The 26,086-nt window shown below is 39.3% G+C and overlaps 1 protein-coding gene across 1 annotated transcript in view; it reads left to right on the top strand.

The window, feature by feature from the left end:
* The window catches only part of FOCAD (focadhesin), a 294,818-nt gene extending 272,266 nt beyond the window's left edge, over positions 1-22,552 (top strand). Inside the window, exons 36-44 of the mRNA XM_040238382.1 lie at positions 586-714; positions 2,858-2,973; positions 6,306-6,566; positions 7,223-7,312; positions 10,642-10,819; positions 12,712-12,809; positions 14,271-14,522; positions 16,743-16,818; positions 19,071-22,552. Of these exons, the coding sequence (XP_040094316.1) occupies positions 586-714; positions 2,858-2,973; positions 6,306-6,566; positions 7,223-7,312; positions 10,642-10,819; positions 12,712-12,809; positions 14,271-14,522; positions 16,743-16,818; positions 19,071-19,144 (1,274 nt within the window). The 3' untranslated portion in view covers positions 19,145-22,552. The remainder of the gene's footprint in view (positions 1-585; positions 715-2,857; positions 2,974-6,305; positions 6,567-7,222; positions 7,313-10,641; positions 10,820-12,711; positions 12,810-14,270; positions 14,523-16,742; positions 16,819-19,070) is intronic.
* The last annotated feature ends 3,534 nt before the right edge of the window (positions 22,553-26,086 follow it).

Raw genomic sequence — 26,086 nt, 5'->3', positions numbered from 1 at the left:
AGAGAATATATCACCTAAGTCATGGTGCTGTGTCTTAGGTAGCTGGTTAAACTATGGATTAGCTATTTTGGTATGTTCACCTGCGGAGCCGTCAGCCATGGCACAAGCTGAGGAGAAGCAGCAGCAAAGAGTTCATGGGACAGAGTGTAACCATTTAGAGCCACAGGGACCGAAGTAACCCTTATCCTGAGAAGGGGATAGACCTGAGTGGCAGTAATTATCTCCTCTTCTGGAAGTAGATTAAAGAATGAGTCAGAGATAAAGCAGTAACATAGAATAAGTTACTCTTTTTAGAAAATTCAATGAAAAGATATGCGAGAGCATGGAAGAGAGTTAATTAGCAATGTGGAACATTCCTATCCAGACAAGAAGGAAAGACGGGAAACAAATAAGAGAAAGGAGAATAGAGGGAGCAAAGTTTGTAGCAAGTGGGATTGACTTTAAGGGCACAGAATTGAAAGGTTGAACACAGCTGAAGCTGTGATACCAAATCCTTTGAAATGAGTAGAAAGGAGGGCAAGTTGGCATCTTTCACTTTCACGATGCTATTGAGGTGTTTTATTATTTTTTTCCTTTCTGTTGCAGGTCCTGAATCTGTGCCCCCTTCCCTTCTCAAAGTTGTGATGAAACCCATAGCAACTGTTGGAGAAAACCACCAGTATCCTCCTGTGAACTGGGCTGCTCTCCTCTCTCCACTTATGAGGCTAAACTTTGGTAAATAGCACATGTTTTTTGGTCTTCAGACTCTGCTTTTAGGTTGTGACCTGAATAGAAAATGAGATTTTTTGGTCACAGTTCATAGTGACTGAATGGACCTCTAGGAATGTAAGGTTTGTCTTCTTGGGTGGGACAGCTGGGTTACTTCATTGAGTCACTTTTTAAATAGCTGAGGAGGAGGAGGAGGTTTGACAAAATATACCAGATGCCCTCATCAAAACAGTACTTGACTGAGATGTGCATTTTGCTGGGTATGCAGGGTAGATCACAGCCTGATTTGATGGTTATCAGGCTGCACTTGCAGAATTCCAGGTTTCAGTGAAATGCCCTATGGAATGCTGTAATTAGTTTTCTGTTGCTGCCATAACAAATTACTACAGACGTAGTGGCCTGAAACTATACAGAGTTATTATCTTATAGTTCTGTAAGTCAGAAGTCCAGCATAGTTCTCACTTCACTAAGATCAGGGTATCAGCAGAACAACATTCCTTCCTTTGTTGCCCAGGGGAGTGATGTGGCTTGAATGTTTGTGTTCCCTGAAAATGCATATGTTGAGATCCTAACCCTCAGTGTGATGGTATTAGGGGGTGGGTCCTTCAAGGGCAATTAGGTCATGAGGAACCCTCATGAATGGAATTAGTGTCCTTCTCAAAGAGGTCCACAAAACTCCTCAGTCCACACTGTGAAGACAGAAAGTGGCCAGCAGACTGCAACTCAGAAAAGGGCTCTCACCAGACACCCAACCATGCTGACACCCTGATCTTGGACTTCCAGCCACCAGGACTGTGAGAAATATGTCACTGTTGTTTATAAACCACCCAGTCTGTAGTGTTTTGTTATAGCAGTCCAAACAGACTGAGATGGGGAGACTCCATTCCCCTCCCTTTCCCAGCTTCTAGAGGATGCCCACTCCATGGCTTGTGGCTCCCTTTCTTGATCTTCAAAGCAAGCAGCAGAGGGCTAAAGAATCCTCATGCTGTCATCTTTCTGATTCTCTGAAGGCAGGAAAGGTCTTCCATTTGTAAGGATTCATGTGATTAATGGGTCCATTTGAATAATCCAGGATAATCTCCCCATCTCAAGGTCTTTAACCTTAATCACATCTGCAAAGTTCCTTTGCCAAGCAAGGGAACATATTCACAAATTCCAGAGGTTAGATATAGACAGATTATTCTGTTTATCCCGGGTACTCTGTGGTGAGAGGTAAAGGGAATGCACACCTCTGTTTGTCCAAAGCAAATTCTGTGATAGAGCTGACATATTAGCATATGGAAATTTAGCTTCATATATCAATATTTGCACCCCCAACTCCAAAAAAGAGGGAGCAAGAACAACATTAACAGTGCTATAAATTATGGATGTATATATATGTGTGTGTATTTGCATGAGTGCTCTATTATTTACAGTAGGTGCTTACTTACATATGATATACAAAAATATCTTTTTGTATGTTTGTATACTATAATTTATGTGCAATTTACGGGATAATCAAAGATGATTTTAACTAAACACAGTTTTTCATTTGAATGCTTTCATTTGAACCTAATCCTATGTAAGATATGGTGTCACCATACTATATATCCAGAGATTTCATTTGAAAACTCTGTTCCCCTGCCCCTCCCCACTTTTATGTGCTATGTTGAAGATGTTGGTATTTTAGTAAAAAGAAGAAAAGGCCTGGTTAGGAAGATGTATCTGCTGATGGAGATCAGGCTTAAAAAAGACTGGATCATTAGAGAATGTGACCTCTTTAAATCCTTCCAGATCTGGATTTGTCTATATGCTGATTGCAAGGTGGAGAGGAGAGAAAAAACAAAAATGAGATTTTTAGCTAGAATTTTCTCAAATTTTTAATAGTATTTGAGTTTTTAGGTTTGTCTGGACATTGTAAGAGAAAATTTGCCAAGCTAGTTCAAGATCCTTACCAGTTACAGATAAGATCCTTGCCAGATACATTCATTTCACAACTAAAAACGTCTCTTGAAATACCTTATGGTTTGCTGAAGTTCCATTACCATTAGACATCATACAAGAGTTCTTTTACCTTTAGCTGTATTACTGGGGACACTGAAACCTAAACATGAGTTACAAGAGGTACCTACCTACATTACAGAGATTCTTCCCCCTTCTTCTCTTTCAGGTGAAGAGATTCAGCAACTGTGTCTTGAAATTATGGTGACCCAGGCACAGTCCTCCCAGAATGTCACTGCACTGTTGGGAATGTGGGTGATGCCACCTCTGATCCATGGTCTAAGTGTAAGTAGTAATTAAGTGTGTTGAGCAACAGGAGGGTATAGTTGTTTTGGGGGAGATCAACATTCATTTGGGTGTGAGTTCTCAAAGTCGAGAGTGGACACGTGGGATCTCACAAGGAGTGAGCAGTTGACAGTAGCTGGCCAGGAGACTGGAAAACTGTGGGACCTGAAACTCTGCCATAGCCATCACCATGTACGCTTTCAACTTTTCCTGCTTTTCATGTTTATTACAAGAAAAAGGGAAAATGATGATCAGAGATATTCAAGTTCCTTTCTCAGGACCACACAGGTAGAAAGTTGTAGAATTACTGGAACCTGGGTTTATTTGTTTATATGATCTACATAATCATTACAGCAGGGATTAAAAGAAAGGCAAATCCACATACTTTGGATAAACAATCCCTCATCCCTCCCTTTCACAGAAAGGCAGCAATTAAGGTGAGCCTTGAAAGCTTGGTAGGATCTTATTAGGGATCAAATTAGAGACCCCAGAGGGTGTGCGTGGGAGAGTGTAGGGGGAGAGAGTAGGACATCTCTGTCCATAGGTGTTCCGCTGGAGTAAAGTGCTGAGGAAGACGTGATCCAGCCTAGTCTTTGTGACAGAAGTGGCAGCAGCTTCCAGGGTATAGACTAAGGGTAGGTAGGAAGAATGGGGTAAGATTATTTAAAGATATGAAATAAGCCAAGATGTATCATTTCGGTTACATTTCAAGTTAGAAAAAGCATATTCCATGATTCCTTAGAGGTTCACCAATTGATTATGAGCTAAATGATCTCCTTTTTTTAATTCTTCTATTGCTGGAGGCTTTAATTCTTTGAGAATGGTGAAAAGCTCTCTTATTATTTCATCTTTTTTTATGTATATAATCATCTTTATTATAATTCATGAGTGCATTAAAAACTGATCTGGATCTCTTTATTAACACATGTAGATTCTCATGGGCATCTGCTTTTTACTTTTACTTGAGAATAGTAAAAGGGGTCAATATCTTAGTATCATTACATCAAGTTCTCAACTCCTGGAAGCCTGGGAGGCTCTCTTAGGGTTTCCAGATCACTAAGCTGTCTGCTGAACTGCCCACACTCAAGTGTCTTCTGGAATTCTGTATAAATTTCAATAGGCACCTGGGCAACAGAACACTCTGTTACTTTGCTTGTTTTTAAGGTGCATTTCCAGGCCTAAACATTGTGCCCAAACATTTTCAAATTGCCCTGGCTAATCTTCCAAGTAGTCTGTTACTCAGTTTACTAATCTCCGTGCCAGATTAAGAACCCCAAAGCTTTGTTAACCACAAAGAAGTTAGGCAAGGCTCCTCTTCTCCTCCCAGGTCAAATTATTTGGAATCCCCAAAGAATGCTAGTATCAAAAGTTGAGGACAGTAGTCTTTCCTGAAAAAGCCCTTGTCTTTTGACTTTAGCCTCTACTCTCTGCTTTTTTTAAAAAAAACTTTTCCTACATCTCCTGATTCTTCTTAATTTAAGGGCAGTGTCATTGACATCTGTAGCTGCTGTTACCTGTCTGCTCCAAGCAGCTCCCATCTAGCTGCCATTTAATGAGCACTTGTTACGTTCCTCCTGCTGGTAAGCACTCAGTGAACACTGTCAGTCATCAGATTTAATCTCTCTTCAACCCTGACAGGGACTTTCCAGGTGGCACTAGTGGTAGAGAATCCCCCTGCCAGTGCAGGAGATGAAAGAGACATGGGTTTGATCCCTGGGTTGGGAAGATCCCCTGGAGAAGGGCATGGCTATCCCCTCCAGTATGCTTGCCTGGAGAATCCCATAGACAGAGAGGCTTGGCAGGCTACAGTCCATGGGGTCGCAAAAGAGTTGGATGCGACTGAGCACGCATGCATATGTACAACCCTGATAGGCTAATTTTTTTACCACTCTATTGAGTTATAATTTATATTCCATAAAATATGGCTATTTAAGTGTATAATTTTAATGAGTCTTAGTACATTTATACATTTTCATCCATCATCAATAGCATTTCCACCCCCCCCCAAAAATTCCATTGTGCCTACTTATAGTTAATCCCCACTCCCAATCTCAGACCCAGGCTACCATTGATCTTCTTTTGGTCTCTATAATTTTGTTACTTTAAAGAACTTTCATATAAATTTACATTTCATATAAATTTTAGAAATTCTTTAGAATAGAATCGTACAATATGAAAACTTTTGTGTCTGACTTATTTCACCTATGAGAAGTAGATTTTTTTTATTATTTCCATTTTACAGATTGATAAACTGAGGCAAGTAGAGGTTAAGCAAAAGTTATATAGCTCATCAATGGAAACACTGGCTGACTCAAGAGCCTGTGCTTTCAACACTGTTCTATTAATGCTTCCTTCCTTTTAAATCATCTATAATTCTAACTGCCTGTTTTTTTGAGCTCAGATATTTTTCTAGGTTTTAGTTATCCCTCCATTTCTCCTTTAAATCTGTCCTTTTTTTTTTTTTTACATTCATCTTTGATTAGGAACCTTTCTTATTATCTTTGTTAATTAACAAATTGTTTGTAAATTCATTTTTTAATTATGTACCTTCTCATTTAAAAAAGAAATCTGAAATGGCCTGTTCTTTAATGTGAAATATTGTGTAACTCATGCAGCTACATTGATCTTTTTAGAAATTTACCAATTTTTGTCAGATTTTATTTTATAAAACACTTCTTTCAGACTTGCTGCTCCTTTAGTATCATACTTAACGTTTCTAAGAATTTTTGAAGCCTGCTTCCTTACCGTCTAGGGCTCATAGCTATCATTACCACACCCCTTCTTAGCTATCCTGAACTCTAAGACACTGTGGTCAGTTTCACATGCACGACTGGTTCTTCTTGGCTCAGAATTGGCCCCAGAACTCCTGTTCCCCTGATTGTTTTCTCATGCTTTCTCAGAAGAAGAAATGAATAATATCAAATATTCTGTTTAGCCAATTTCCAGCAGTCGAGCCTTCATCTCCAGTAGCTTTTCTGGCTAGAGAATGTGACCTTTTAAGACTGAATAGCAACTGTCATGTACTTTGAGAAGTAGCATTTTATTCCCCTCACTGGAAAGACCCAAGATTTGAGATGAGTAGTTCACAGATGGATTGGCAGATACCATATATCCACACAGGCACCCTAGATCAGAAGTCACTGAAGCAGCTAACATCACAGTCATTGGTGGTCCATTGGCCCATGAAGCTGTGGGGAAATGAGGGTTTAGGAAGCAACCTGAACCTTTTAAAACTTCGTTTTACCCTCAGACACGGTGATGACCTAGAGGTTTTGAGCATTACAAACCCGGACTTGCCTGTTTACATCTGACCTCTTTGGTTTCTCTTTTAGCTGAATATCAAGAAATACCTTCTCCTATCTGTGCCTTCATGGATAAAACATGTCTCTGATGAACAAATCGTGGGTTTTGTTGAAAGCTTAATGGTGGCAGTTTTTAAAGCAGCTTCTCCACTCTCCAGTCCTGAGTTACGCCCAAGTGCCTTACAGGGCCTGAGTCAGGCCATGAAACTGCCCAGCCCTTCCCACCACCTCTGGAGTCTGCTCAGCGAAGCTACTAGGAAAATTTTTGACCTTCTGCCAAATAAGATTCGGGTGAGGAACAAAAATATTTGCATTCCTGACAATTTGTGTTTGGGATTTTTTAAAGCCTTTTTGGCAAAGCGGGGAGGTGTATGTTTTTAAGAATGTGGTGGGAAGACTAGCAAGAAATAACCACATTCTTCACTAAGAATGTTTGCTTCCAAAATCTAAATTGAGGTTGAAAATTTAGAAACAAAGTTTTGAGCACGCCCTGAAGCAGGTTAACCAGTGTAGCACCAGGAAATTTGCTCTCAGGTCTTTTACCAAATGCCTGTAGAAGATGAGCAAGTTCAGAAACCCTTACACCTGAGGAATCTTTGGGCGTATTGTCCAACACACTTAATATTTGCATCAGGTGACTTAATACTAGCTTTGCCCCTCCCCCAACAGACTTCTGAAATGTAGTTGTGCAAAGAAGTAGAAAATCCATCTAGAATGATGGGTTCTGATCAGGAGGAAAAAGTACAGCCAAACAAAATACACCAAATAACAGGAAAGATGCTTCATAAATGATAAAAAGTTGGCCATGAGTTTTGGCTTGGTTAAAATTAAAATCTCATCAGCCGCTGTTCATGGAGATAAGCAAAGCTAAAGATTTGTCAGAGCAGTGAGAAAATAGGTGTTATCTTACACTGTATTTTGACATGCCTGGGATTTTTCTTTACCAGAGAAATGATCTAGAGCTGTATATCAGTGTAGCAAAGTGCCTCTCGGAAATGACAGATGATGAAGCCAATCGGGTTGCCCAGATTACTGAGGTAATAACATATCCATGTGTTTTTTCATTATTGAGATGGGTATTACAATTGATATGGTTATAGTGTCCTTTTGGCTGAAGCTCACTTTGTTTCATATTTGTTAGTTACTGGCCAATTTCAGGAAACTCTTTCACTGTGGGGTCTCATGTGCAGCCTAGTATGCTTGGATATGCAGTAGTATAAATGGGTAGATGAATGAATAACTTTTCTATCAACTGGAGCATAGTTCCTTTATGTTGTTGTGCTAGTTTCTGTTGTACAGAGAAGTAAATCAGCTATATGTTGTGTACCTATATCCACTATATTTTGGATTTCCTTCCCATTTAGGTCACCACAGAGCATTAAGTAGAATTCCTTGTCCTATAGAGTAGGTTCTCATTAGTTATCTGTTTTATTCATGCTAGTGTACATATGTCAATCCCAGTTTCCCAATTCACCCCACCTCCCCATTCCCTTCTCCGTGTCCATACATTTGTTCTCTATTTCTGCCTTGCAAACAGATTCAGCTGTACTGTTTTTCTAGATTCCACATATATGCATTAATATACGTATCTTTCTCCTTCTGATTCACTTCACTGTGTATGACAGTCTCTGGTCCATCCACATCCCTACAAATGACCCAGTTTCATTCCTTTTTAGGCTGAGTAATATATATTCCATTGTATATATGTAGTAGTATAAATGGACAGATGAATGATAACTTTTTAACCTAATTAATCGCACTTTATCAAGAACATTTTAGTGTTCCCTATGGGTAAAAAGCATTAGTCGCTCAGTTGTGTCTAACTCTTTAAAACCCCATGGACTGTAGCCGCCGTCCATTGAATCCTCCAGAAAGATCCCCTGGAGAATTGGCTACCCAGCCAGTGTTCCTGACTGGTAAATTCCAGGGACAGAGGAGCCTGGCAGGCTACATACAGTCCATGGGCTTGCAGAGTTGGACATGACTGAGCAACTAAGCACAGCACAGCCCAAGCAATTTAAACGGAAATGCTTGAGAGAATGGACTCTGGCGCCTCACTGCTCAGGTATGAAATCGAGTCTCTAATTTACTAGCAATGTGACCTTGGTTAGGTGTCATATACTCTCTCTACCTCGGTTTCTTGATCTATAAAAGGGAAATAATAGCGCACACCTATTAGGGTCGGTTTGAGAGTTAAATGACTTAATCCATGTTAAGTTTTGGAAAAGTGCCTGACCCAAGGCAAGGATTCAGTAATAACATTATCATAATTGTTACATTCTTGTAATGTATTATATCTTGTTCTTATATTCAGGTTGTATAGTTGAAAGTTAATATAATTTACTTTGTGGTACCTAAAGCTCAAAGTGGCTGTGTTACTCACTTGCATTTCTAAAGTGCCATTCAGAACATTGTCACTAGAACATTCTAAATTGTGTTCTGATGTCCCCCAAAGAGTATGTGTTCTGCTGAGCCCTCTGTTTTTCTATTCATTTCTAGAAAGAACAGAGATAAGAAAGTACAGGTGAAGAGCTGAGACTCCTTGGGTTTCAGTTCTTACTCTATGGCATTAAGCAAGTTCCCTAACTTCTGTGCTTCAGTCTCCTCATCTGTAAAGGAGGTGATAATAGTAATCTATTGCTCAGTGTTACTATGAGAATGAAATGATTAATACAGTGGTCCTCAAATGTTTTGGTCTCAGGGCCATTTTAGTGTCTTAAAAATTATCAAGGACTTCAAAGAGCTTTTGTTTATGTGGGTTATATCTGTCAATGTTTACCATGTTAGAAATTAAAACTAGAAAATTTTTAGAACATTACTTAAAAGTAGTAATAAATCCATTGCATCTTAACATGTAAGAAATTTTTTTTTCCAAAAAACAGGTTAGTTTAGAAAGTTAGAAAAGTGGCATTGTCTTACATTTTGTAAGTTTCCTCAGTGTCTTCATAGAAGACAGCTGGATTTTCATGGCTGCTACTTCATTCAATCTGTTGTGATGTTGTTTTGGTGAAGTATGTGAAGAAAACCCAGCCTCACACAGATACAAAGGTAGAATGGGAAAGAGTGTTAGTAGTCTTTTCAGATAACATGTAGATATTTTTCTTTGATATTGTACCAAAACTCACCTTGTGGTGGTTTCTTATAGGTTAGTTGCAATGTGGAATCTGAAAGCAGATCAGTGAACTTCACATACTCTGTTACAGTAAAATCCATTGGTCCACTGCACTGTGGATCTTTTACTAATGCATGATTTTATAAGATACAATTGCAAGATCTGTAAGATATATTGGTCATTTGGAAAATATTGAGTCGCTAAATTTTGAAAATCTTCCAAATGTTGGTACATTTCATTATAAACATCAAAACATCGTATTTGTCACTATTACAAATAGTGACAGCAACCTCATCAGAAAAGTCTTTTATGTATATATGTCTTACATGTATCTTGGGAAGCTGCCAGAGTCATAGTAGCAGATACAGATTTTCTAAAAATCTAATTTTCGCTTAAAAGCACACATTTTGTCATTGGCACTAACTGCTGTCAAGTATTTTCCTTGGAAATGGCAGTCTCACTTCCTTCACTTGTAAAAAATAATCAAATACTCAGTTTTCATAACCATCGTTTGTTTATCAATCATTCTTTCAAGTAAACGGTGGTCTGTGAAAAGAGTGGCTATTTCAGCTCACAGCTCACTCTCACAACTTTCTCCTTGAGACGAACATCACACTTGGGGGTGCAGCACAAGAGCTTTATGCGTTCTTCCCATTTGGTCATACAGAACATTACAAAGATGTATATTCAAGAGCAGAGGCTTAACAAAACTAGTAATTTTATTGCTTACAAGGATATTTTAAATGAAACTAGCTTTTTACAAAATTGCCAGTGTCAGTAAAAAATACAATGAATATTACTCCTGTTTGGGGTCTATTATGAATATAGTTTGACCTCACAGACCCTCTCTTCTAAAAGGGTCTTGGGGTTCCCCAGAGGTCTGTGTACCAAACTTTGTGAAATGCCAAATTAACACAGGTTAAGTGCTTCAGATGTGCCTGGCACATTGTAAGTACTGTATTTGTTGGTTATCATTGTTATTATTTGTGTGTCTTTACTAAATACACACATCAGTTGACCCTTGAAATCATTGATGGTTTTTATGAGAAAACAAAAGGTGACATTACAACTGTCTGTGGATACATTTTGAGATAGCGCACAGGCAGATAGGTTACACAGTGCAGGAAACAAACAGTTTTAGCATTTGGACTGGTAATCAACTTCAAACTCACCCTTTCTCTTTTGCCCTTGCCCAAAGGTTCTGTAACAACTTCAGTTAATGTAATAGCAACTGAACAATTTGCTTTTTTGCAGAGTAGCCTAGAAAAGGCTGCCTTTGTCAGGCTCTACTTGGTCTCTCAAGGACGATTCCCCTTGATGGGCTTGACTGATGTGTTCAGTGTTGCTGTCCGGCACCGTGAAAAGGACACACTGGCCTGGATGACACTGCACAGCTTGTACCAGGCACGGATTGTGAGCCACGCCAACACTGGTAAGGGCAGCCAGGGAGCACATCGGGACAGACAAACATGCCTCCCATCTCTTTGAGGTTATCATTGTTTCCTCAACTTAAAAACTAGGTTAGGGCTTCTTGACACGGGTGAGGACTTGTTACCCCCAAATGAGCAGCACGATTACAGCTCACAGATCAACTCTTCGGAGGTGAGAATAAATTCTGCTGGAAATTTGGATCTCATATTTGACCCTCCAGGCCCACAGAGACATAAGCAGGTTTACCAGGTTGAATCTGCCTGCTCCTGTTTCTCAAACAGATGGATGCTAATGGATTCTGCCTGATGTTTGCATGAACATGGCGTTTGGGTGGTCATTTAACAAACAGAAAAAGAAAGCAACAAGCACAAATTAAATAGTTATTCTAGAGAAGAACTTCTCAGGGGTGAGAAGAATAAAATCTGGACACCCTGAGTACATCCTCACACCAGAAACTGCAGGCCTGAAGCTCTGCTAATGGATGGTGCAACTTTTAGGCCGTTTTAGACATTTATGCTGTAATAATCATCTAAAGAGAGACTTCCCTCAACCCAGCACTCTGTGACAACTTGAAGGGGTGGGAGGGGGGAGGGGGTTAAGAAGGAAGGAGATAAATGTATACCAGTGGCTGATTCATGTTGATGTATGGCAGAGGTCAGCAAATATTGTAAAGCAGTTATCCTCCAGTTAAAAATTAATAGGAGGAAAAAAATAAATAGGGAGCGCCCTCATTTCTCCTCCATGCCTTTGGTCATATGCTTGTAATTTTCCAAATCTCCTGATCAGATTGGACGTGACTAGAAGGCCCTTGTAAGCCATACTCCCCATCTCTTGTATTTTGAAGGCTATGAGAGAAGACTGACAAGTGCAGTTTAATTACTCTTTGCAAGATTGTGTAGGAAATTTTGATTCCTCTTCCTCTTTGGCAACTGAGATAGTTGTCTCCTGTCCACCTTAGTGTGTGCCCAAGGAAAAGTGAACCTGTGATGAAAAATAAGATTTTTTTCACTCGACCTCAGAAGTATATTTATCCGGTAGAAAACCAGTAGGTGTTCCCAATTAAGCATGAAGCTACATGAAAGAAACAAATAAATTTGATATTGCCTTTGGTTGTAACCAGTTGGCCTTCAAATTTAGTTTGAATTTTCAAATGGCAAGAGTAGAAAAGTGCTTCCTTCATTTTTTTTTTTAATCTTTTTTTCTTTTTTTGTCTTATTCACCTAATACTAGTGGTGGTTAACGTTTTTGGAGTCATAGATCATTTTCAGCCGGGGTGAAAATTCCCCTTCAATATGTGTGTGTAAGTACTGGCACAAACACAGTGCCATTTTCCTCTCATGCACTAAATTTTGAAGATCTCTCCAAGTAGTCTTTGCTTTGCTGGGAATCCTCATTTTTGAAAGGAAATAATATTTATGTTAATGTTTGTTCTCTATTTAGCCTACTACAGCTGGGTTTTGGGTTTGGTGCTTTTTTAAATGTCTTTAGGATAGGTATTCTGTATGATTTTGTCATAAATTGAGAACTTTAAGCAAGGGAGGACTATAAGAACAATTAATTATCAAAGATTTAACACTACTAACTCGTGGGCATGCCCAGTTTCTCCCAGTGTTTAGTGTTGAGAAATTCCATTAAATGCATTTGACCATTGTATCAGGTTTGAAGAATAAATTTAGCTTTTAAAAATAAAGACCAAAATAAGGTCATCTGATGTGAACAGTATTAAAAAAAAATCTCTTGAGTGAGAACAAGTCTCAGGTACTATAAAAGGACTTGTAGCTGCTGTATAGAGTCCTCAGCAGGTCTTTTGCTTTAGTTATGATAATTATTGTTGATCTATCTTATACTGCAAAGAAAAACCATGGTCTGGTAATACATGTCCTTTTGTTTCAGGCGTGTTGAAGAGAATGGAGTGGCTCTTGGAACTGATGGGTTACATCAGAAATGTTGCTTACCAGCCAACGTCTGTTCAGAACGTGGCTTTTGATGAGGTACAGTCTAGAGGAGTCATCTGTGGCTTTCTTAAAATATAGAGTATATTTAGTCTCCAAAAAGAGGAACATGTTGCTGCTTGCAGCTCTCTTTTCTCCCTTCATTTTTGGGAAACAAGGATGGCAATTCTCTGACATCACAGGAAATGGGTGTTCTTACCAGAATCTTGAAGATGCCCACAGCTGCCCTTTGAAAAATATTTTCAGCAGAACACCTCCCTTGACAGGCAGCACACAGAAGTTCTAGCTAGGGGGGGAATCTAGGGTCCTGTGTACTTGAGCTGGATCCCACAAAGACTGTGGGGTACAGGGCTCTAGCCTCCACCGTGGTCCAGAGCTTGGCTTTAAACACCTGGTTTGGAGGGGTTCCTGAAGTGTGTGCAAGTAATCTGTGTTTGTGCCAGTACTTACATGCACATATTGAAGGGGAATTTTCACCCCACCTGAAAATGATCTATGACCCAAAGAGGTTAACTATCACTAGTACTAGGTGAATAAGACCAGAAAAAAAAAAGATTAATGAAAAAAAATGAAGGAAGCATTTTCCTATTCTTGCCATTTTCTAGACTCAGCTGTGCATTTTTTGTTGTTGTTGTATTTTTCCATAGCCATGTTTCATAGATCTGCTGTTTACTTGTGTGAGTAAAATATGTGTAACCTGAGATATTGTTTGATATTCTGCCCAGCTTTTCTGCAGGGCTGTGTGTCTTTTTGAAATTTTCACTAATGAGATTAGGCATTTTAAGAGATTGAGGGGTACTTTTTAAGCTTTTTTTTTGAGCTTTCTTCTTATTTCCAAAGTTTATATTAACTTTCTCTGCTTTCTTACAAAAATCTTTTGAAACTTAGAAAATACAAATAAGCAGAAAGAATCATTCAAATCACAGTAATGCAGTAACTCAGAGGTAGCTCTTGTTATCACCATTTCTACGTGTCTAGTCTACAAAATCTAAATGCATGGATTCTAAACAGATTTTTTAAATGCATATGGAAAGTCATATGTTGTTTCTATTCAAAAACAGAATATACTATACATATTTTTTTAGTTTTGGCCACATGATAATAAACCTTAATATCCCTGTTCATATCTCTCTTAATTAATTTTAAAATCTCTTTGAAAACACCAAAACAGAGGAGGAATGTTTGGATCTCAGTATGATTAGGCATTCAATAAATTATGTTCCTGTTGAAATGTTAGAACAATAATAATGAAACTGCTGGGCCTTCTCTACTCACGAAAGAGGATCCTTCAAACCTTCTGAAACCCCAGAATGTCTCTTCATTAAGCATAGAAATGGTTTGCTGTCCCATCCAGTTCCTCTTCTGGGATAGGGGTAGGGCCGGAGGAAGGCTTCGGCGAGGGGGAAGATAACATTTCCTCCCGATGCGAGCTGTATGTGTGAACATGTGTTACTTTGCACTGTTAAAGTCTGTGACTAACCCTGTTTCTACTTTGCGTAGGCTTTGGACTTCTTGTTGCTGATATTTGCAGCCGCAGTGGTTGCATGGGCGGATCACGCTGCCCCTCTCCTCCTTGGCCTCAGTGCCAGTTGGTTGCCATGGCATCAGGAAAATGGCCCAGCTGGGCCAGCATCAAGCTTGCTTGGCAGGAGTCCATTACACAGGGTCACTCTGCAGGAGGCTCTCACTCTCCTTCCCAGTAGCATGCCTCTTCTGCTGCAGAAAGAGCCGTGGAAGGAACAGACCCAGAAGGTGAGGCGGGCAGCCACCTGGTTTAGGGCAGGCAGCCGTTTTCTCTTTGGCAGCTTCTGCTGTACAATTGCAGTGGGAGATAAGTGCAACCTGAGTCACACAACAGGCTTGCTTACTCAGTCTCAGATCTCAGCCAGATGCAGGGCCTCAGAGATTGAGGGTAGCTCAGGCTCAGGGTATCTGCTGACTGAAAACAACAGTGATAATGGCAACAACTTGCTTACAGTTAGGGGTGAGGTGGAGCTTGTGCTTGCCTTCATTTGTTGAAGACTTACCTGATCTTGATCCTGGGGATAAAGGATGAGTAACTCTCTGAAAGCTCAAAATTTCATAGTGAGGACAGATAGGAAGGCAAGTTCAAAATTGCAAGATGGTACAATAAGGATGAGCTTCCCCAGTGGCTCTCAGTGTTAAAGAATCCACCTGCCAATGCAGGAGACCCAGGTTTGATCCCTGGGTTGGGAAGATCCCCTGGAGTAGGACATGGCAACCCACTCCAATATTCTTCCCTGGAAAATTCCATGGGCAGAGTGTCGGGCATGACAGAGCATGCTCACACGTGATAAGGATACAGTTGGTGAACAAGGGAGGGGATGATCAACAATGCATGGGCGGAAATCTTCCAGGGGAGCTGTGAATCTGGAATGCCCATATTTTACCATATTTAAGGCTCCCCACAGCTCATTCCATGTAGTAGCCATGTTCCAGGTGCTTCTGGCCTAGATACCTTGGGGAGATCTGTAAAGGCCTAATGTCATCACCTTTGCCCTCAGGAAAACACAAGCTATAGGGAGTACCTTTGGTTTTTAATAGAGTTTCCCCAGGCTACTAGCTGTCCTGCAGAGCATATGAAAATGAGGTACATCCTATGTTTCTCATTACATGGCTCTAACCTGTCTTGAATTGTCAATTGAAGGATTTTTTTGAATCCTGTTTAATCAAACTGGATCTTTGTGAGGTTGAAAGCTTACAGCCAACTTTGTGGCTTACTTGTAAAATCTGAACCTTGGTCTTTAAAAATATTTCTGAACTGTGGACCCACAGTTCAGCCATGAACAACTCCATTGAACATCTCAAATAAAATGCCTTTGTTTTCTTAAACCTGATAAGCATTACTGTTATTACCTCTAATTTTGTATTTTCTTTTTCACTTTAATTATTTCTGGTCTGGGACACCCTGTTCATTTTGGACTACAGCATATAGACATCTTGCATCTATTACGTATTTGTAGTACTTATTTACTTACCAGCAGGATATGATAAAACAAAATTGAGGAAAAGAAAATAAAGAAAAAATTTTAATTAAAGCAGGGAATTAGGAATATTTTATTTTTCTGTTTTCTTTTCAACCCACAGTCTTGTCCAAAATTAAAATGCCTAGTACCTATGACTGGTGTTTTTCAGTGAGTCAAGAGAGGGAACATTCAGTCAATGAAATTACCCAGTATCTAATTCAAAAACAATTTTGGCTATACCCGGGAGATCAGTCAAACTCATGAGTACGTGGAGTTTCTACCTTGTTTGCAGGATTTATTTGCAGTTAACATGCTTGGGTCTACCTAGCAAATTGTCTTATGCCTTTTCTGTTGCATTTCCACTTGGCTTCATATCCATTTGGGCACAAAAACTATTCGTAGCTACAGAAACATATTTTAGTAACAGGGGCTTACAGCTGATGTGTTTACTCATTTACTACCCGCCTAGGAGCCTAGGCCTGATGCACACGGAACCAGGTGGCGGGCAGCATGGTGTGAAGAAGGAGTGTGAGGCTTTGAAGCCAGGTGTACTTGGTTCAGATCTTGACTCTGCCAGTCATGGGGAGTGGACTTGGTCAAGGCTCTTACCCTTTCTGGGGCCTCTTAGAATGATGAGAGGCCCCATTCTGTCTCTTAGAATGAGAGAGAATGTTCATGGCACACCAGAGGCCCTCTGGGCTCCTGTCTACCCCACTCTTAAGCTATAGTAAGTCCCAGGATATTAAAAGCGAAAGAAGGAGGTTTGACTTTGCTGGGTCATTTAACTGAGGGCTATCTCCAACATTTCCATCTCTTGTGCCTGGTCACATCTCTTCACTCTCCCAGCCCAGGCAAGTATTATCTGGGGACTATATTATCTGGGGACTACTGTCCTATTAGGCATATGTGCAAGTCCAAGGGTTTGAATGATGTCTTACCGATCCTGAGATTGTTTATCTGATACAGTTCTTCATTTTCACTCTAGTTCATTGACTGGCTGTTCAGCATCATGGAAAGCCCTAAGGAAGGACTCTCAGCAAAATCCAAGGATCTTTTAAAAGGTATTACTTTCATCCTTTATACCCAGCATAGGTGAAAACCATCCAGTGTTGTCTGTACTGGAGAACAGCATCCTAGTGTAAGCTGGCTCCTGAAAGGGTCATCTTGGTTCAATTTAGAGAAGTAATCTGAAGCTGTCACCAATGTGGCATTTTTGAATTAGAAAGTAGATTTAAAAAGAAGAGTTCCATGGTCTTTAATTTTTATTTAAGTATTTTTTAAATGTTTTATTGTAATCATAAAATATGACTAAATAAAAATTAGAAAATTCAGAAAAGTAAAAAAGAATAAGCAAAGAGGAATCCAGAATTCCATTGCGCAATAACAATTTTGATTATTTTTCCTAAGTGTTACCCGCTCTGTGTGTAAGTTTTAACATTGTTATAATCATAGCCAATTGAAAAATGTACATACACGCTTTGAGTACTGCCTTTTTTTACTTTAAAATTATTAAAAGCATTTTAACCTATTCTTACACTAGCTTCATAAGTATTTTTCATGGCTGTATAGTATTTTTCCAGGGGAATTGGACATTTCCCATGCTTCCAGGCATTTAGATGGTTTTTCATGTTTTTTATTGGAGAAGGAAATGGCAACCCACTCCAATGTTCTTGCCTGGAGAATCCCAGGGAAGGAGGAGCCTGGGGGGCTGTCGTCTATGGGGTCGCACAGAGTCAGACACGACTGATGTGACTTAGCAGCAGCAGCATGTTTTTTATACATGTCTATTGACTGTTAAACTATGACTGCAGGATCCACAAATATAAGCAGTCTTTCTGTGCAAATTACATAGATGTTTTTACTGAAACCTCAAATGTCCTCTGGGTGCTGGTTCTGTGGTCCGAGACAGCTTGTACTGTCATCCACATCTTGGGACTTGGGGGTCAGGATCCTCCCAGTGGCTGCCATTGATGCCCCTGACATGCTTTAAGTTACTGCACTGGAAAGTCTTACCTTGGGAAAGTTGCCTGTTGGCCTACTCTTGTGATAACTGACCATATTTTGCTTTAAGTTTGGTGTATTGTATTGATTGCCTAACAAGCAAGAATTATCTAATGGATTGTTCCTACCTCTAAAGTGGGTGGAAGGGCATGTATAGGAAGGTGATTCTGATCAACCACAGAGCTTCACTGAGGATCAGAGCAGTGGTCTGACATATTTTCACTTGACCATTCCCAAGAAACTTGCTACTAGGACCTCCTCCACTTATTTTCCTTGGGGAGTTTGGACTCATTTTTAAGGGCCATGGGTCCATATAATACCATTGGTTGTTCCCAACATATACTGTCTTAGGTCATGAAGATAACAGTTAATTCCAGTGAGAAATTGTTATTTGGGTCAAGGAAGTACATGTTCACTTGGTCATATATTCAAGGGCTTACTAGAGTCACACATACTTATTGTGTAACTCTGGCTTATCTTCATTCTCTCACACTATTATACTTTAAAAATATATCAATATATTGCTGCTGCTGCTGCTGCTGCTGCTAAGTCGCTTCAGTCGTGTCCTACTCTGTGCGACCCCATAGACAGCAGCCCAACAGGCTCCCCCGTCCCTGGGATTCTCCAGGCAAGAACACTGGAGTGGATTGCCATTTCCTTCTCCAATGCATGAAAATGAAAAGTGAAAATGAAGTCACTCAGTCATGTCCAACTCCCAGCGACCCCATGGACTGCAGCCCACCAGGCTCCTCCATCCATGGGATTTTCCAGGCAAGAGTACTGGAGTGGGGTGCCATTGCCTTTTCCACAATATATTGATATTTATATTCATATTCTAATATAAGATATATAATAAGTTACCTAGAGGGATTACACACAACTTCCTTACTTTAAATTGAGCCCATGAACCTAACTTCATTATAGGATCAGTTTGTTTATCTTTTAATAAGACATTTAGTGGAAAAGTTATATTCATGTAGAAAAGTGCACAAGTAGATTTTTACAAAGGGAACATACCTATGTAGTCAGCACTTGGATTAAGAAAAAAAGCAACACCAGCATCCCAGAGGTCAGTTTGTTTTAATTTTGTGGAATTTCCCACTAACTGGTTGCAAAGTAACTTAAACCTTTTCCTCAACCTTTACTAATGGTCTCTTCCATTAAAATTCTGTCTAAGGCATGATAGTAATTCTTAAAGATTAGCCAAGCAGGAACAAGTCAAGTTCTGTTCTGACACCTTTTTTATCTAAATGATCTTTTCAAATGTAACTGCACCAAATGAAACAGTGTGCTTTTTTTTTGTCCCCTTTAGCTACCCTGCTGTCCTTGAGAGTTCTCCCAGAGTTTAAGAAGAAGGCTGTATGGACCAGAGCCTATGGTTGGTGAACAGCTTCACAGTAGCCAGCAGCATTCTCAGCTGGATGAGGAAAACCATATAGGCAGAAGGAATTTTTCAGAATTCGTGTCTGGGATTGCTGAGACATGATGCAGAGAGCTCAAGGGCATGAAAGGGTGGCCACACAACTCAGTTTGAACAGTGCATGCCCAGAGATGTTGCTTCGGTACCCAGGCCAGTTGAGACTGAAATAAGAACTTGAATTTTATTTGGCTGAGATCAGTCTGAAGGTTTTCTTTTGTGAAAATTTGACTATATCATCTCCTCCCTGCTAAATTCTAGTAAAACAATCTTGTGAAATCTGTGCGTGTTGACTTTTGTTTTAAGGCATGGTGGAAGTTTAGCTCAGAAAACCAAACTATAGAGGTGACAGTGGAATCTGTTTCCCATGAAGTCTCTAGAGGATATTATTGACTCAATAAGTTAGACATGTTTTCTTATTCTTACTGCTAAAGCACTCTTGGAACTGCTCTACATGCTTAAATAATAAGCATGGTGTTAACCATTGCTAAATCAGACCCAAAAGTGGTGGCTATAATTTTTTATGCTTGAGTCTCTTGAATGCAAGCGAAAGCTACCCAGTTCAGAATAAGAAAGGAAATGTGTCTTTGCTCATAGGTATGATGGAAGCAACGTGGGGTTGTTGGGGTGGGCACTCTAACTGACCAGGCCTGGGTCATATGTCCATCCACCTGAACTGGGTTCCCGCAGAAGAAAGGTGATGGGATGCTAGGCAAGGAAAAAATGGCAAATAGCTCCTCGAAAGATCAAAAGATTATATGTTTTTAATAAGTACAAATCTCTATCTTAATTAGGGTGACTGGTGGCATAAAGGCAAGTAAATGTAAGGAATGTGACAGTATCCTTAAGGGTTGCATTTTACTCAGGGGCTTGCAATCAGCCAGGAATTTAATTTTGCTCTGTTTGCTAATTATTATTCCTTCATGCAGCCATTAATCAGGGCAGTCTTTAGCCAATCATACACACACACAGTGATATAAGTGTATATGGGATTACGGGGGAGAAAAGGTGTGCCATTGGAATAATATACCTCTGTGGCATGTACCTTCATGGTGTCACCAAGCCTACCTACCACTTGGGTTAAAAACAGCTCTACTAATGTTCCAAATATATGGATTTATGATTCCAGGTGTCACATATTGGTGGTTCACTGGGTAATTCACACTCTGTTTCCAGGTCACATCTTTTTCTTTTGCTGAACTCCATAGGGTGCCAAGACGCTTACAGAAAAGGAGGAAAGGAAGTACGTAACTCAGGTAGTACTTAACTGCATCACCAGTATTTCATTTCTATTACCTCCTTAGAGGCTGAGCTACAGGAAAATGAGTTTTAAGGAAGCAGAAATGGAGAACATTTCTGTGAGAAGCCAGTCTCCCCCTCTCTCCCACCCACCTTGACTCTCTCATATTTCCTACCAATGAGAGGCTGAAATTCTTCTAACATTTATTACTAGGTATCAAGAGTATAAATGACTAGAGTTTCTCTGGCATTATCTTATTTTACCCTTACAACAATACTATAAAGAGGCATTATTTTCTATTTTTAAATAAGGAAAACATCTAATACATAGCTGAGCTACTACCCTTGGACTCAAGGTTCTAGAACCCCAGGCCCAGAGCTCTTTCTACTGCATCAGGCTTGTCAGCACGCACTTTCGGATGAAAACTCCCACCAAGGATTACACTTCATTCATTGCTAAATATAGATTGCTGGAATCAGATAAAAGAAACCCCCTGCCTCATATTAATAAGCCTCTGGAATTGGGAAGCTCGGAGTTACAGTGTAAAAGAGCAGGTCCTCATGGATTGAAGGACATTACATTTCCAGCCAGCTGGCAAACGTGGATGGCAGTAAGAATAGTGGAGAGGAAGTGGGCACTGACCAACTACTCTGACATCCCCACCCCCTACAAGTCAGCAGAAAGACTTGCCGATGCTCACAAGAAGGATGAAGAATCAGCCCAGTCTTCCAGACCCAGGTTGCCTTGTTCAATTCGGCCCAGTTTCTTCTCAATCAGGCTTTGTCCTTGCTCCTGCCCTGACAAGAAAACAGAGCAGTACAAAAGGGAGGAAATAAAATCTGTCTGTATCCTCTCTTCCCTAGCTCCCCTCTTTGTTTTCAGCAGTCTTATGTTTAAGAGACATAAGATTTTCCTATTCATGGGAAGCACTGAAGAGTCTAAACTGTCAGATTCTAAATTTGAAGCTCTAAAGTTTTGAAATTCCAACTATTCTTAGGATGTAGCTCACTGGAATATTAAAACCCTTTCTCCTGGTTACCTGTCTGACCTCAGGTAAAAATGAAGGTATTCCTTTAGGATATTTTAGTTTGTTCTCCAAAAAACCAGAAGTCTCTGCTTTTTTGAGACCAGTCTATATACAAAAGGAAACGTTTCCTTATAAGTCATCTTCTGTTAGTTTTTGAAATCACAAGTTGCCAAGACAAATAGTATGCTGGGCTATAAAAACAAAGCACTGTGTGGGATTAAGTCTATGTTGTGTGTCTCAGATGTATCCAAACAGTCCGACCCTTGATTTGAAAAGTGTATGTTGGAAACAGATGTTAGGACCCAGGCAAGTGCCTAAAATCTTTGTGTTTTATTTGTAATGTAATGGCTCCATGGTAACTAATAAACTGTTAATAGCCTTTTCTAAGTTAATTGCCACAAGTTCTCCAAAATGATTTTAACCAAACATGATATTATAATTATATAAAGGGTAAGTCTTTGTTAAGGACGCAACTGCTATCTTGAGCTATCTTAGTTACTTTGAAAGCAAGCAGTAGTTTTAGATTTGGGGTAAACATTTTAGCAAATTGCTGTTTTAGAAGAGAAATCTGACCATGTGGTTAAGAGCTTTCATTAAAAGCCAGAGTTGTAACCCAGTCTTCAGGTCTCTGCCCTCAACCAGCCTATTGGAAGTTGCAGGGATTCCGAATGGAACCAGAGGAGAGAATGTGGCTGTGAGAGTTCACATCCTTCACCACTCTTCTGGAAAGATACCTCACAGCATCATCTTCAGGTGTAAATCACTGCTGTGGTGCTGGACAAGATAATTTGCTTTTATAATTGCTGGAGGGAAATGCTTTATTCTAATCCTAGAAACTTTTTTTTTTCTCTTTTTTTTTTTTATTTTACTTTATTTTAATGTACACCCATGGTGGATTCATGTTGATGTATGGCAAAACTAACCCTAGAAACTTTTAAGTCTCATCTTTTTAATATATGATGCAGTGTAATCTATTAATCTTCATAAACCAAAATTCTTTGAAACTGCAATTTAGAAAGAGCATCGTTTCTTGCCAGACACAGGGAACTTGTGAAATAATTTCCAAACTGTTAGAAATGGTAATGAATAAAAATGACATTGATGACTCCATGACTTTGGTTTTACTTCTCATATAAAAGAAGTAACCTACCTAACAAAGTAGTTGTGACAGCTGAAAGAATTCAGAAATATGCTTCATAAATTCTAAAATGTAAAAGAAATGCTTTCGTTTTTGTACATTTCCCTGACAATAAATAGTGGCTATAATGCTTGAAATGGGCCTGACATATATGCTGGGACTTGGGAAGATAACAGAAACATCTTAAGTAAATACATTCTGTTAATAGAAGCAAGTAGCACATTAAGGAAAGATTTACGTAAGTTTCTTAAAAAAAAAACCCTCTATATGTGTCTTCTGAACATGAGGTGACCTTTGAGGTAAATCCAGAAATCACCTAGTTAATCTGATATGTTTATTAAAATATAGTTTTTTCTGGATATTGTAGTAGTAATCCATAAACTCAGAGGTGCACAATTATATCTACTATGTACTACAATATAAGGTTCTAGAGTACAAAGTAAACAAGACGACATTTTTTGCCCTTGTGGAGTTTACATTCAGAAAATATAAATCAGTAAAACATCATGTAATAAAAGCCTCTAGAAAACATAAATTTCCTGTGTCTGTATGGCTATTTATAATTTACAAAGATTTATTTACTTTACCATATTTCATTTGCTCTTCACAACAACCTTGGGCAGTTGAGAAAATTAGAACTCAGAGTCATTCGGTTAGTAAATACTGGGGCTGCATTTGAAATCACAACCAATGTTCTTGAGAAGACTGTGCAGGATGGCAGAGCAGAAGGAGCCTGAGCTCACCTCCTTTCACAGGTGCACCAAAATCACAACTATGTGCAGAACAACCATCAGTAAAAAAAAAAACGAACCTACCAGAAAATATATTTTACAACTTAATATATAAAGAAGGAGCCATAATGAGACACGTAGGGATAACAGAATTGTGATACAGTCAAATCTCACACTAGCTACCTCCCCCCCAGGTGGGTGATCCAAAAATAGAGTAATAACAATTGCAAGGTTTCTCCCAAAGGAGTGGGAGGCCCCGCATTCAGTTCCCTAGCCCAGGAATCCTGCACCAGGAAGATAAGCCCCCAGAGCATTTGGCTTTCGGGGCCAGCAGGGCTTTAGGGAGTCTCAGGGAGCTGGGGAAAATAAAGACTTCACTCTTAAAGGGCACACACAAAATCTGACACCCTTCCTGGACCCAGGACAGAGAAAGTAATTTGAGAGGAGCCTGGGTCAGATCTACCTACTAACCTTGGAAAGTCTCCCAGAGAATTAAGAGGCAACTGTAGCTCACCTTGACAAAGACATTGCCATCGGCATCTTGGGGAACTACTTCTATCACAGGGACTCTTGTGCTGGTGGGTTGCCACTGTGGAATCCTTCCTCTATCTAGCATATTAGCCTCAGGACCCACCACACCCTGGTCCAATAGTATGTAGGCACCAGCGCTGGGACATCTCAGGCCATGAAACTAAAGAAAACAGATGGTCCAAAACATAATGGATGTAGCAAAAGCAGTTTTAAGAGGGAAATGTATAACAAAACAATCTTACCTCAAGAAAAAAGAAAAATCTCAAACAACCTAACCTTACACCTAAAGCAACTAGAGAAAGAAGAACAAACAAAACCCAAAGTTAGCAGAAGGAAAGAAATCATAAAGATTAGAGCAGAAATAAATTAAGCAGAGATGAACAACAGGAAACACCAATAAAACTAAAAGCTGGTTCTGGGAGAAAATAAAATTGATAATTCTTTAGCCAGACTCAGCAAGGGAAAAAAAGGGAGAGGACTCAAATCAATAAAATTAGAAATGAAAAAGGAGAAGCTACAACTGACACCACAGAAATACAAAGGATTATAAGAGACTATCACAAACAACTATAAGCCAATAAAACGGACAACCTAGAAGAAATGGACAAATTCTTAGAAACGTACAACCTTTTAAGACTGAACCAGGAAAAAAACAGAAAATATGAACAGATCAATCACAAGTAAAAATGAAAGTGATTTAAAAACTTCCAACAAATCAAAGTCCAGGACCAGATGGCTTCGCAGGTGAATTCTATCAAACATTAAAGGAAGAGTGTTTAACAGCTCTCTTTCTGAAACTTGTTTAAAAAATTGCAGAAGGAGGAAATTCTTGAGTTCATTCTACGAGGCCACCATCCCTGATACCAAAACCAGGCAAAGATACCACAAGAAAAGAAAATTACAGGCCAATATCACTGATGAACATAAATGCACAAATACTCAACAAAATATGAGCAAACCGAATCCAACAATACATTAAAAGGATTATACACCATGATTGAGTGGGATTTATTCCAGAGATGCAAGGATTCTTCAACATCCACAAATCAGTGTGATACAACACATTAACAAACTGAAGGGAAAAAAGAAAACCCAATAGATGCAGAGAAAGCTTTTGAAAAAATTCAACACCCATTTATGATTTAAAAAAACTCCAGAAAGTGAGAATAAAGGGAATCTACCTCAACATAATATAGGACATATATGGCAAACCCACAGCTAACATCATTCTTAACAGTGAAAAGCTAAAAGCATTCACTCTAACATCAGAAACAAGGCAAGGATGTCCATTCTCACCACTTTTATTCAATATAGTATTGGAAATCTTAGTCACAGCAATCAGACAAGAAAGAAAAGGAATTCAAACCGGAAAAGTAAAACTGTCATTGTTTGCAGGTGACATAGCTAAACAGAAAATCCTAAAGACACCACCAAAAAACTACTAAAGCTCATCCTTGAATCTGGTAAAGTTGCAGGATACAAGAGTAATATACAAAAATTGGTTGCTTTTCTATACACTAACAGCAAACAGAAAAAGAAGCTAAGGAAACAATCCCACTTATGATCCTATCAAAAGTAATAAAATATGTAGGAATAAATCTTCCTAAGGAAGTAGCAATAAGAGACCTTGGAAAACTATAAGACACTGAAAGAGACTGAAAACAACAAACAGAAAGATATATTGTGTTCATGTTTTGGAAGAATATTGTTACAATGATCAAGGATCAATGATCAATGCAGTCTGTATTAAAATGCCCAAGACAGTTTTCACAGAAGTAGAAAAAATAATTTTAAAATTTGTATGGAAACACAAAAGGTCCCAAATAGTAAAAACAGTCTTTATTTATTTATTTATTTTTTAATTTTACTTTACAATTCTGTATTGGTTTTGCCATACATTGACATGAATCCACCACAGGTGTACATGCGTTCCCAAACATGAACCCCCCTCCCACCCCCCTCCCCACAACATCTCTCTGGGTCTTCCCCGTGTACCAGCCCCAAGCATGCCGTATCCTGCATCGGACATAGACTGGCGATTCGATTCTTACATAATATTATACATGTTTCAATGCCATTCTCCCAAATCAACTCACCCTCTCCCTCTCCCTCTGAGTCCAAAAGTCCGCTATACACATCTCTGTCTTTTTTGCTGTCCTGCATACAGGGTCATCATTGCCATCTTTCTAAATTCCATATATATGTGTTAGTATACTGTATTGGTGTTTTTCTTTCTGGCTTACT

This window comes from Oryx dammah, unplaced genomic scaffold (genome assembly GCF_014754425.2).
Source record: "Oryx dammah isolate SB20612 unplaced genomic scaffold, SCBI_Odam_1.1 HiC_scaffold_1, whole genome shotgun sequence".
NCBI classification, from domain to species: Eukaryota; Metazoa; Chordata; class Mammalia; order Artiodactyla; family Bovidae; genus Oryx; species Oryx dammah.
This window is presented reverse-complemented; position numbering and strand designations above follow the sequence as displayed.